Here is a 12500-nt window from a genome sequence, read left to right as displayed (position 1 = left end):
TGGTGATGAGAACTCCGGTTCGACCAATCCCAGCACTGCAGAGGAGGAGCATGAGGAGGAGGAGGAGGAGGAGGAAGATGGGGAGGAGGCAGAGGAAGAAAAGCATTCAAAAGAAAAAAGGCTTTAGAAAAATACCAAGAGGAAGATGGCAGAGGACTATCAAATATTGATTTAGCACGACTGATCTGTGTGGCGGGTTTGGCTGCATTTATGCCCCTGGCAGATCAGGAAGCTCTCTGGCCTGCCTTAAATCCCCCAGCTAAACCATGAGTCATAGACAGAGAGACACACAGAGAGACAGAGAGAGAGAGAGAGAGAGAGAAACTGATAGAGGAAGAGTAAGACCGAAAAAGAGTAAAACAGTCTGAGTCATAGAAATAGAGCAAAACAGATAGAGGGAGAGACAGAAACTGAATGAAAGGAGAGATATTTGGAAGAGAGAGAGATAGAATGGAGAGAGACAGAAAGAGGGAGACAGAGAGAGAGAGAGCGAGACAGAGAGAGTGAAAGAAAGAGACAAAGAGAGAGAGAGACAAAGTTAGAGAGAGAGACAAAGAGAGAGAGACAGCGAAAGAGAGCGAGAGAGAGCGAGAGAGCAAGAGAGAGAGCGAGAGAGACAGAGAGAAAGAGAGACAGAGAGAAAGAGAAACGAGAGAGCAAGAGAGAGAGAGACAGAGAGAGACAAAGAGAGAGAAAGCGAGAGAGACAAAGAGAGAGGAAGCGAAAGAGACAAAGAGAGAGAGCAAGATAGACAGAGAGAAAGCGAGAGAAAGAGAGAGCGAGAGACACAATGAGAGAGAGAGAGAGACAAAGAGACAGAGATAGAAAAAGCGAGAGAAAGAGAGAGAGGGAGAGAGAGCGAGACCTACCTGCAGTGTACCACCACCGGCTCGTCCTTGCCCTCCCTCTTGCCTCGCACCAGAGCCACAAAGTCCAGGAAGTCGGTGGAGTCGTCGGGGACGCCGTGGTCTGGCCACGCCATGTACTGCAGCTGGGTCAGCGGCCTCTCCTCCTGGGTCTGAGGAGAACAGCACCAGAGATTATACACACACACACACACACACACACACACACACTGGGTCTGAGGAGAACAGCACCAGAGGGACGGACACTTAACTCACCTCTGACACGTCACACCACAGGAGATGCCACAAGATGTCACAACATGTCACAACCACGCATTGCCACACGAGGACGCGTGACTGAAAACTGTTGTTGATGTTATTTATTGTGTTGAGCTGAGCTTCATTTTGGTGTTTTTTTTTTATGCATCCCAATAACATCCCTAACACAGGTCCAGTAACACAACACAACACTCCACACACCCATCCAGACCTGCCCTCAAATGCTAATACCTCACCCACTACTAACTGCTGTGTATATATTCCCCACTACTAACCGCCGTGTATACATGGCCCTACTACTAACCGCCTAATGACCTTACAAGTCCACCAAACCTGGTCAGAAGTGGAGCCCCCTGCCCCCTCTATGCAGAACAACTCTGACCATCTGTGAGACAAACGTGCCCACATCAGCTGCTAACCCAAATTAAATACAGACTCATGTCATCATTACATGCTGGGAAGATTGACAGCACAGAACTGTCCTTGATGTGAGGTCTCTGTATGGATAACCCTCAGAGCACCAAATAAAACAAATAAGGCCCCCTTTACACGGAGTCTAGATTCACTGAATCTGGTTCATTTTTCACACCTATCGAATCTTTTAATTGCGTAAGGATGGAACCTGGTAACGAGAGATTTGCGTAAAGACTAACACACCCATTAGTGATGAACTGACTGTAGTACATACCCCACGCCTGTTGGTGGCGCTTTAGCGCTGCTACAGACAACTGAAAAATCGTGAAAAAACGTAGAAGAAGACAGGAGGACACGGGTTAGCAGCCAGTAGACAAGCTACAATTAGCAACGTTTAGCCTAACGGCATAGCCAACATTTAATCTGCACAGTAATACATTATGGTGGTTAATACAATCGGTGGTCAGAGCAGACTATAGGTTATGCGAAAATTAATTTTATTTTCTATTGATAATAAAGAGTTTGGACCAGTGCAACATGACATGTCTGTGAGTTGTTTAAAAGCCTTTGCTTTATTGAGAGGCTGAGCTTGAGCATTTCCCATGAGGCTTTGCTCCGACCATTCTACATTAATATATGAAGAAAAAAGCTAATTAAATCGCCAATTTATATTTGTGGTCATGAAAGTTATGTAACGTCTGAATAAAAAGAATTAGATCAAGATAGGAGGCTAAACAAAAAGCAGTAGGCTGGATTAATGAGAGTGAATTCGAGTGAGATGTTGAGGGAGAACAAGTGATATATATATAGGTTGGAGATCGCGAGGCGATCAAGTGGGGCAATGACGTCATCAGGTTGCGTGAATCCGTTCAGATGAACACCAGCCCCCTTACCAATTCAAATCTACTCACTTTCTACCCCCGATTCGGATCGTTGCGGATGTTGTTCGTCTAAATGATAGGGCTATCTGTATTCTGAACTTCACGGACGGAGACAAACTAGACTACGTATAAACAGCCTCTAAGATACCCAAAATGATTTTTGGGTAATAAATAGGGGTGTGCAAAAAAATCGATTCACATTCGTATCGCGATTCAAGTGCTTCCGATTCAAAATCGATTCATAGAATTCCAAAAATCGATTCATATTAAAATTATTATTTTTATTTTTTATTTTTTCTAATATTAACGTTCTTTTTGGCTTTGCAAACTGTGTAGTAGGCTAACGTTACGGTTTGAGTGATGGTGAGCGCGATACGGCGAAATGGTTGATAAAAAGCTTCTGAATAGAAAGTTTACCTTTAAAAGTTGTGTTGTGCAAAAGAAGCGAGCTTCACTGTTGTCTGAAAATGTAAACAGGCAACTGGCTGAAGGCACAGAAGTAGTAGGCTTACCTTTTATTGGTAACCTAACTGTTACGGTTCATTGTTTTTGAAATAAGAGGCCTGACTTCTATGTTCACAGCAAACTTGAAAAAAAGAAAATATTAAGCCATGGTTTAACTGCACTATAGGCTGAGTCTGAAATGTGCACTTTATAATTTTATTTTGTACCGCCCTGTTTGGCAATGTTGTTTTTCAATAAAATAAAACATTGCATAAAGCAAGCCAATCCACTATTCCATGATAAAAGCATTAAAATAAAATTTGCAATTAATTAAATTGCGATTAATCGCGATTCATTTTCAGTTAACTATGACAAAAATGCTATTAATCGCGATTAAATATTTTAATCGTTTGACAGCACTAACATTTACATACTGTGAATCAATTTTTTTGAATCGAGAATCGTTTTTGAATCGAAAATCGATTTTGAATCGAATCGTGAGCCTAAAAATCGGTATCGAATCGAATCGTGACATTTTCTGAATCATGCACCCCTAGTAATAAACATTCAAACGAAACACAGTGCCCTCCACAATCATTGCCATCCTTATTCAGTATGATGGAACAGGCCTGATGAACATTCCCCTTACTGTTTTTCAACTGTTGTCTATACTCCACAGATAAAAAACACATATATGAAAGTCACAGGTGATGCCAAAACCATGTTGTGATTATCGGCCCCCCCTCCTTCAGCATGGTGTGCAGCTCCCCCAGCGCATGGTGTCTGCTGACGCGTGTTGCGGTTCAAAAAGGAAGGTATCGCACCACTGAAATTCAGAAGCATGTTGTATCTTCTTGGAGCCGTTTCTTCCATTATCAGCAGCGTGGGGAGCAGGATGGAGGGGGAGGGGGACGGGTGACTCACGGCAGGCAAGGCCTTTTGCACATGCGCACCCCTGGGTTGCCACAACCACACACACACACACACACACACACACACACACACACACACACACACACACACTCTCACACGGAGGAACCCCCATTTGATTTGGATCACCGTGAAATTGGGAGATCAGCGGGAGGCACATCCAATCAGGAGCTCAGCGGGAGAGAGGGCTACAAATATGGAGACTCCCGGGAAAATCAAGAGTGTTGGCAGGTATGCTCTAGCCCCTCTGGGCAACCTCACCCGACTGCACAGTGCCAGTGTTAACTCTATGGGCAACCTCACCCGACTGCACAGTGCCAGTGTTACCTCTATGGGCAACCTCACCCGACTGCACAGTGCCAGTGTTACCTCTATGGGCAACCTCACCCGACTGCACAGTGCCAGTGTTAACTCTATGGGCAACCTCACCCGACTGCACAGTGCCAGTGTTAACTCTATGGGCAACCTCACCCGACTGCCCAGTGTCAGTGTTTACTCTATGGGCACCCTCACCCGACTGGGCAACCTCACCCGACTGAACAGCGTCAGTGTTAACTCTATGGGCAACCTCCAGTAGTATTAACTCTATGGGACATTCAAGAAAGCTCTACTGAATTGTTTGGACAATGAAATGTCTGTGTGTGTTTGGTGTGTGGGTATGTGGTGTGTGTGTTAACTCACCTCCGTGTTGGAGAGGGTCATCTCCCTGACTGTGTAAGCGCCGTTTCCCTCCTCAGACAAACAGCTGACCTGGTAACAGCCGTAGGTACCACTATAGGAAGGATTAGGCCAGTACTGATGACACTTGACCTGTGGGTGCACACACACACACACACACACACACACACACACACACACACAGCAAAATTAGCCATCACAAAGCAGATTGTGGTTCCATCATCGGATGATACATTTAAGAAAGCTGTACTGAATTGTTTGGACAATGAAATGTCTGTGTGTGTGTGTGTGTGTGTGTGTGTGTGTGTTTGTGTGTGTGTGTGTGTGTGTGGTGTGTGTGTGTATGGGGCGCTCACCCGTCCTCTCTCCACCTGTGTGGTGAGCATGACCACCATAGAGGATCCCTGCTCCCAGCTCATCTGCCAGAAGTGGCTGCATGTGTTGGGCAGGGGGCCCTGGCACGCAATGTAGCGGTTTATCAGCCCCGACGCAGGGATCTCCATCTGGGGGACAGAGAGCCAGGGAGAGGGAGGGAGAGAGAGGGGGGAAGAGAAGGCAGGAGAGAGAGAGAGCGAGAGAGAGAAAAAGAGAGAGAGAGAGCAGTGAGAGAGAAAGAGGGAGAGAAATAGAGAGAGAGAGAGAAAGAGGGAGAGAGGGAGAGAAAGAAAGAGAGCGAGAGAGAACAAACAGGAAGAGAGAGAACATCAAAGAGCAGAGAGAGAGGTAGAGGGAGAGAGAGAGAACAAGAACAGAAAGAACATCAAAGAGCAGAGAGAGAGGGAGGTAGAGAGAGAGAGAGAGAGAGAGAGAGGGTGAAAAAGCAAGGCAAACAGAACAGATGAAATATCTCAAAAGTACATCTCTTGCCCAGGTGTGACCCTTTCGTTCTTCATGAGGTGTGTGGTCTGTAGGAGAGTGTGTGCAGCCACGTGAAAGAGTGTGTGGGTGTGTGCAGCCATGAAAAAGAGTGTGTAGAAGTGGTGTGGAAAAGAGAGGAGACTCACGTTTATGTAGTTTGCGTTGATGTAGTCCTCGGGACTTTTCAGGGTGACCCGTGTTGCATCATCTGCACACACACACGCAGACAAACATGCAGACAAACAAACAAACACGTTCAGTGAGAGAAGGTGGCAGGTTATTCACATAAAAGAACAAGGCTGTAAAAGAGAGTGTGTGTGTATGTGTGTATGCATGTGCGTGTGTGTGCGTGTGTGAGAGTGTGAGTGTGTATAAACATGAGATAGATGGGCAGCCAAGAGAGAGAGTGAGTGGGAGAAAAAGAGAGAGAGAGAAAAGAGAGACAAGAGAGAGAGAGAGAGAGAGAGAGAGAGAAGAGTATCTCTCCGCAGAGATTGTTAGAGTTAGACAGACAGAGTTAGAGAGACAAACAGAGAGAGATATAGATAGAGGGAGAGAAAAAGAGACAGACAGAAGTATAAAGACAAAAGGGAGAGAGAGACAGACAGAGATAGAGGGAGAGAGAAAAGAGACAGACAGAAGGAGAGCGACAAAAGGGACAGAGAGACAGACAGACAGACAGCTCTGATAACAGGTATGTGTTGGTAAAGGGTAAAGCAGAGGGAGAGAGAAATGAGACAGACAGAAGGAGAGCGACAAAAGGGACAGAGAGACAGACAGACAGCTCTGATAACGGGTATGTGTTGGTAAAGGGTAAAGCACTCACATGGAGAGATGTCCCTGTATCGGTTTTTGGAGATGTTCTGAGGTAATTTGGCACAACACATGGTCATTCCAGGCCGCTTCCGGTACAGTTGCTGCAAGACAGACAAGAAGAAACATTTCAATCTTCAAATTCTGATTTTGTGTGTGTGTGTGTGTGTGTGTGTGTGTGTGTGTGTGTGTGTGTGTGTGTGTGTGTGTGTGTGTGTGTGTGTGTGAGAGTGTACCATACGTTAACGGTCAAAACCTACCAAAACCTGACACTCCTCCTGGAAGCAGCTCCTCACTGCTGCTCCTGCTTCTTGCCTGCTATCCCTTGCTTTTTTTTTTCCACACTATCGTTACATTAATGCTACTTAGATACTGCCTAACTGCTCTATCCACTTTCAAGCTTTTCCTCGGCTCATACGGTGCCTCCCTGGAACTTAAATTCTTTCCTACACCCATTCGGAGCGTAGCCTAGCATAGCTTCAGTTAACCTAGCTTAGCTTAGCCACTCAGCCCCATGACACTCGAAGACTCTCCAGACTGTGTTAGTTGTCTCAACTTGAAAAAGAAGATCACGGAGTTGGAGACACGGGTTTCTGTCCTGTACCAGATCTTTGATGGTGAGCGATTTCTGGACGGGATTGCTGCTCAGCCAAACCTCGCCGACAAACCTTGCTCTCACCTGGACTTGTCACTATCTGATGAGCCATGGCCTGCTCTTGGTACAAATCCAAAAAGGCCTAGCGCCGCTTCTACCTCCAACGAAAAATGGATTATCACGCTGCTAGCACTAGCCTTGTTGCTAATACTGCTAGCATTGGCACAGAGGCTAACCATAGTCCAGCACGAAAGGCTATCATTGTTTACCCAAACAACCCAAGAACTGGCCCCATAACTACTTATAAAGCAATTGTGTGGAATGCAAACACGACGCCACAGATGGCCACTATCTTGGTTGGAGATGCCATGACCGAACATGTTAAACTTGCAAGGACAGAAAATCTTTGCCTTAGCAACACATCAATCGATGAACTGTCGTCAGTGATACAAACAATCCTCCAGAATAAATCAAACAATGCAAAGATTATCATCCACTAGTGTTGCACCGATACCGATACCAGTATCGGATAGGGCCCCGATACAGCACTAAAATGGTGGTATCGGTATCGGCGAGTACCAACAAATAGTGCAGATACTTTTTTTTTTTTTATCAATGGTTTGGTCCACAAACAAAACAAACACACAAAGAAACAATACAGGGAAAGAAAAAAAAAAAAAGAACTGACCAAACTTTAACTCTATTGTGTTCAAAATCAGAAAAGCCACTGTGCTGCTCAGTAAGGTAAACCATCAATTATAGAGGACTAGTCCTCAGTTATGTCTGAAGTGCTGAAACTGTCAAGAAATGTAATTTGACTTTCTTACTGTTACACTAGTATTATACATGGGACCAAACCATTGATTAAAAAAAAAATATTTTTCAAATTTCAAACAGTGGTATCGGTATGGTATCGGTATCGGCCGATACTGCACAGCCAGGTATCGGTATCGGTATCGGAGCCAAAAAATGGCATCGGTGCAACACTATCATCCACACTGGCTCATTTGATATCCTGCACAAAAAAACTGGCAGCGAGATACTTAAAAAACATTACACCCAGCTACTGAACACTCTAAACCAGGGGTCGGGAACCTTTTTTGCCTGGAGAGCCACTTTTACCATATATTTTTTTTTTTTATCTCAGAAGAGCCACAAAAAGACAGTTACAAGAAAAAGTTTGGATATTTAACTAACAGTTACTTTTATCCAACAGAGTTTTTTAAATACATCTTCTACTAGTTTTAAAAGTTATTGTACTAGTAACTTGAAATGTAAATGGCAATGGGAAATGACAAGTTAACAACGTTACGGCGTAACAACAACATGAAGTTAACAACATTGATAACACAACACTCGAAATTGAACATTAGGCCTACCAGAGATTAATGCGACCTCTAGTGCTGCATAGACTTGCTGATGGCCTTGTAGGCTGGCTCATATTCAGTAAGGTGAAGCTTCATGCAAGCATTGAGGCTTTCATCGTTTAAACGCGAGCGCAGCTTCGTCTTTATATTTTTCATATGAGAGAAAGATTTCTCGCATGCATAAGTGGAACCGAACATGGGTAACACAGCAGTACTAACATATTGCAATGTGCGATGTGTAATGGGCAGTTAATTCCAATTTTTAGAAGCAGTTCGTCTTGAGATGGAAGCTTTCCCATGTCAGTCCACTTGAGTTCGCTCGCAAGCTGTGCTCGCTGACGTGCGATTCCTTCCAGCTGATCGTTCAGTGATTTGAACTTGCCCACCCAGATGTCAGACGAGGTCAGGTTGGCAACCTCTATTTCGAAATCGCCGATAGAAACACCAGGGATGCACAATACGTTTTTTTCCTTTTCGATAATTTTCTTTAGCCTATCAACTTTAACAATGGAAGTTTTCTCGTTGACGGAAATGTAGGGAAATCTGTGATTTTGTTAGATATTGGCATGGCAACCAGCCGTGAATGTAACAATATTTTGTAGGCTATGGTTACGGAGTCAAGTGAGGTGGAAAGTTAAATTAAATAACTAGGATAGAGCTACGTATTTGCCACGAAGCCTTGTCATTTTAATATAACTAGTATTGACTGTTATTTAAGCCTTCTACTAGGCCTAGGCTGATCCCTTGATTACACTTGATTTTTTTTCTCCAACCCATTTCGTCCGAGAGCCCCGGCCGTCAGCAAAAGAGCCAGTGGTGGCTCGCGAGCCATAGGTTCCCGACCCATGCTCTAAAAAAATATCAAGATGTGTCTATCAGTGGACCAATTGCATGTTTTCGCAGAGGAAATTAAATCTTCAGTCGACTCCTATCTTTCAACACATGGCTGGCATCTGTCGGTCTTGCACACAACCGGAGATTTATTGACAATTTCAATGTTTTTTGGAATTGTGCAGACCGTTTTCAAGCCGATGGACTCCACCCAAACCGTAGAGGGTCTAGATTACTTACAGCAAACATCAGCCACGCGCTCTTGACGACCTCAAACAGTCATAATCAAGCCTCACTCCCTATTCCTGCTGTGCCTAAGACTGACACACCCCAAACCTCCTCCCATGGAACAGAACAGAACTCTCAAACAGCCTCCTCCAAGGACACAGGCCCTGCACAGACCCCCACCACCCCAAGGAATTCCCCTGGGATAAACCACCTTGTGGGGGAGGCTGTGGAGGCCCATGAACTCAGTAAATTGGACTGTCAGCCCGAAAAACAACAATAGGACAGCCACCATGCTATTTCATCAAACATACCGGTCATCATAAAGAGCAAATGGCATGGTAAAATGCATGGTTATAAACCCGAAACTCGTCCTAGAAGGTTGAAAACTATCCATGTTCTTCCTACAAATATATCTCCCCCAGTTTTACCTGTTAATACCCCACAGATGAAACTGGCCCTTCTAAATGTCAGATGACTAAATAACAAAACCTTTCTGGTCAACGATCTGATTAAAGAAAACAACTTAGATTGTATCTGTCTAACAGAAACTTGGCTAAACGATGACACGGCAACAGCAACTTTGATAGAAGCGTGTCCGCCTGATTACAGCTTCCACCAAGTTTCAAGGAAATCAAAAAGAGGTGGAGGAGTCACAGCTATTTTCTCATCTAAACTGTTGTTCAAAATCACTGAGCTAGGTGAATTTACATCAATTGAATATCTTGCTATAGAGCTCAAAACTGAATCAGTACTGTTTGTTATTATGTATCGGCCACCCAAGCACTCACCAATATTCATACAAGAATTCTCGGAACTATTATCACTATGTGTCACCAGATATGACAAAATAGTCCTGAATGGAGACCTAAACATCCACGTTAATAAAAAAGCAGACCAAAGAACTATTGAGCTTTTAAATCTCCTCACCAGTTTTGATCTAACTCAGCACATAACGGATCCAACACACCAGCACGGAAACACACTAGATCTAGTAAAAACAACTGGATTAAACATCAATAATATTTCAATAACTGATCTACCGCTCTCTGACCATCATTGCATACTTTTTTATGTGGAAATCATATTACCAAAAACCACAAAAGAATTCTTAGTCCATAAAAGACATCTAGACGATGAAGCTACGGAGAGATTTTCTGAGCAGATTGCTCTATATGAGCCAACTAGTCATGACTGCTCTCTGAATTAAATGGTAGAGAACCTAAATGATGCATTATCATCTGTGTTAGACTCTGTAGCCCCACTTAAAACTAAAAAGAAGTTAACAAGTAGGACCTCCCCATGGCTAAGAAATAAAAATGTTAGTGAAATAAAAAGAAAATGTCGCGTAGCAGAGAGAAAATGGAGAAAAACAAAGACCACTATCCACCACGGTATCTACAAAGATGCACTAACTACCTATAACAAAACCATCCGTCTAGCAAGGAAAGGTTATTTTTCCCACATTATTACAGAAAATGCCAGAAATTCCAGAGTTCTGTTCTCCACCATTGACCTGCTGCTAAACACTGTCCCTGCCCCCCCACTATCCTCAGCAGCTAAATGCGAAGAGTTGGCTCAGTTCTTCAAGAACAAAATAACATCGATCAGATCTAGTATCACTACTACTGGAGGTGAAATTGACATCCGTAGATCTTGCAACTTAACCATGAGCAGTTTTACATGTATCACACTAAGTGAACTCTCCAAAATCATCATTGAATGTAAATCTACAACCTCAGATATTGATCCTATTCCCACTGCATTCTTTAAGCGAGTGTTTGATAGTGTCTCAGGTCCGGTCCTTGACATCATAAACACATCCCTGAGAACTGGCGTTTTCACAGATGCCTTCAAAACAGCTGTTGTAAAGCCCCTATTAAAGAAACCCAAATTGGATACCAGTACACTAGCAAACTATAGACCGATATCAAATCTTCCATTTATTAGCAAAGTCCTTGAAAAGATAGTATTAGTCCAAATAAATTCCTTTCTGGAACAAAATAACATATTGGAAGTCTTTCAGTCAGGTTTCAGAAAATATCACAGTACTGAAACCGCTCTTACCAAAATAATTAGTGGCCTCAGACAAAACTCTGATGCAAATAAAGTTTCTATACTTATCCTGTTAGATCTTAGTGCAGCATTTGATACCATTGATCACGACATCCTAATCAATAGACTTGAAAATCTTATTGGGTTCTCTGACTGTGTATTGAACTGGATCAAAACATATATTAGTAGAAGGAAGTTTTGCGTTAGTCTAGGAGACCATATGTCAGAGAAACATGAAAGCTGCTATGGGGTTGTACAAGGGAGCTGTTTAGGTCCATTACTCTTCTCTCTTTATATGTTACCACTCAGTGACATCATCTGAGAATATAGTATAGATTTTCATAGCTACGCGGATGACACCCAATTGTATATTTCCGCCGAACCTAATGATGCGAGGGCCATAAACTCCATTACCAACTGTTTATTGGCAATAAACAAATGGATGAACAATAACTTTCTAAAACTAAATGAGGACAAAACTGAAGTCCTACTTATCGGCCCCAAATTAAAAAGAGAGATGCTTATCAAGAATCTAGGAGGTTTAACCCGGTGGATTAAACCTGAGGTGATAAGTCTCGGTGTCATCCTGGACTCAGATTTTAATTTCAACTCCCACATTAACAAAGTGATCAAAACAGCTTTCTTTTACCTCAGGAACATAGCAAAGGTACGACCATTCATAAACCAAAATGATGCCGAGAAGCTTATTCATGCTTTCATATCGAGCCGGCTAGACTACTGTAATTCACTTTTCGCTGGTCTTCCCAAGAAAACAACTGAAAGACTCCAGCTCATTCAAAACTCTGCAGCTAGACTATTAACCAAAACTAAAAGGAGAGAACACATTAGTCCTGTCCTAGCTACTTTACACTGGCTTCATGTTACCTTTAGAATTGACTTTAAGGTCCTCCTCCTCACATTCAAAGCTCTAAATGGACAAGGACCTAGCTACATTTCTAACTCTCTTACTAACTACACACCAGCTAGAACACTGCGATCATCAGATACAGGTCTGTTACAGGTCACCAGAAGCTGTCATAAGAAGATTGGTGATGCAGCTTTTGTCAACTACTCCCCAAAATGATCAAACACATTACCCATTAATATTAGGGAAGCAAACACGCTAGACACCTTTAAAAGGCAGCTTAAAACCTTTCTTTTTACCAAAGCATTTTATTAATTTTATCTGGCACTATTTATTTCTCTGTAACTTGCACTATTTTTACTATTTCTCTTTTAAACTGTTTTAAGGGTTTTATATTTCTTTTATCATGATTTTAGTAAG

General features: G+C 43.0%; 1 protein-coding gene across 1 annotated transcript in view; it reads right to left on the bottom strand.

Moving 5' to 3' along the window:
* The window catches only part of ptpn4b (protein tyrosine phosphatase non-receptor type 4b), a 70959-nt gene that overhangs the window by 3220 nt on the left and 55239 nt on the right, over nucleotides 1-12500 (bottom strand). The window contains 6 exon segments of the mRNA XM_080835220.1: nucleotides 1-35; nucleotides 870-1018; nucleotides 4475-4603; nucleotides 4828-4974; nucleotides 5476-5537; nucleotides 6156-6246. The exon segment at nucleotides 1-35 is cut by the window's left edge and continues 101 nt beyond it. Coding sequence (XP_080691346.1) covers nucleotides 1-35; nucleotides 870-1018; nucleotides 4475-4603; nucleotides 4828-4974; nucleotides 5476-5537; nucleotides 6156-6246 — 613 coding nt within the window.

This window comes from Sprattus sprattus (genome assembly GCF_963457725.1).
Source record: "Sprattus sprattus genome assembly, chromosome: 3".
Taxonomy (NCBI): Eukaryota; Metazoa; Chordata; class Actinopteri; order Clupeiformes; family Clupeidae; genus Sprattus; species Sprattus sprattus.
This window is presented reverse-complemented; position numbering and strand designations above follow the sequence as displayed.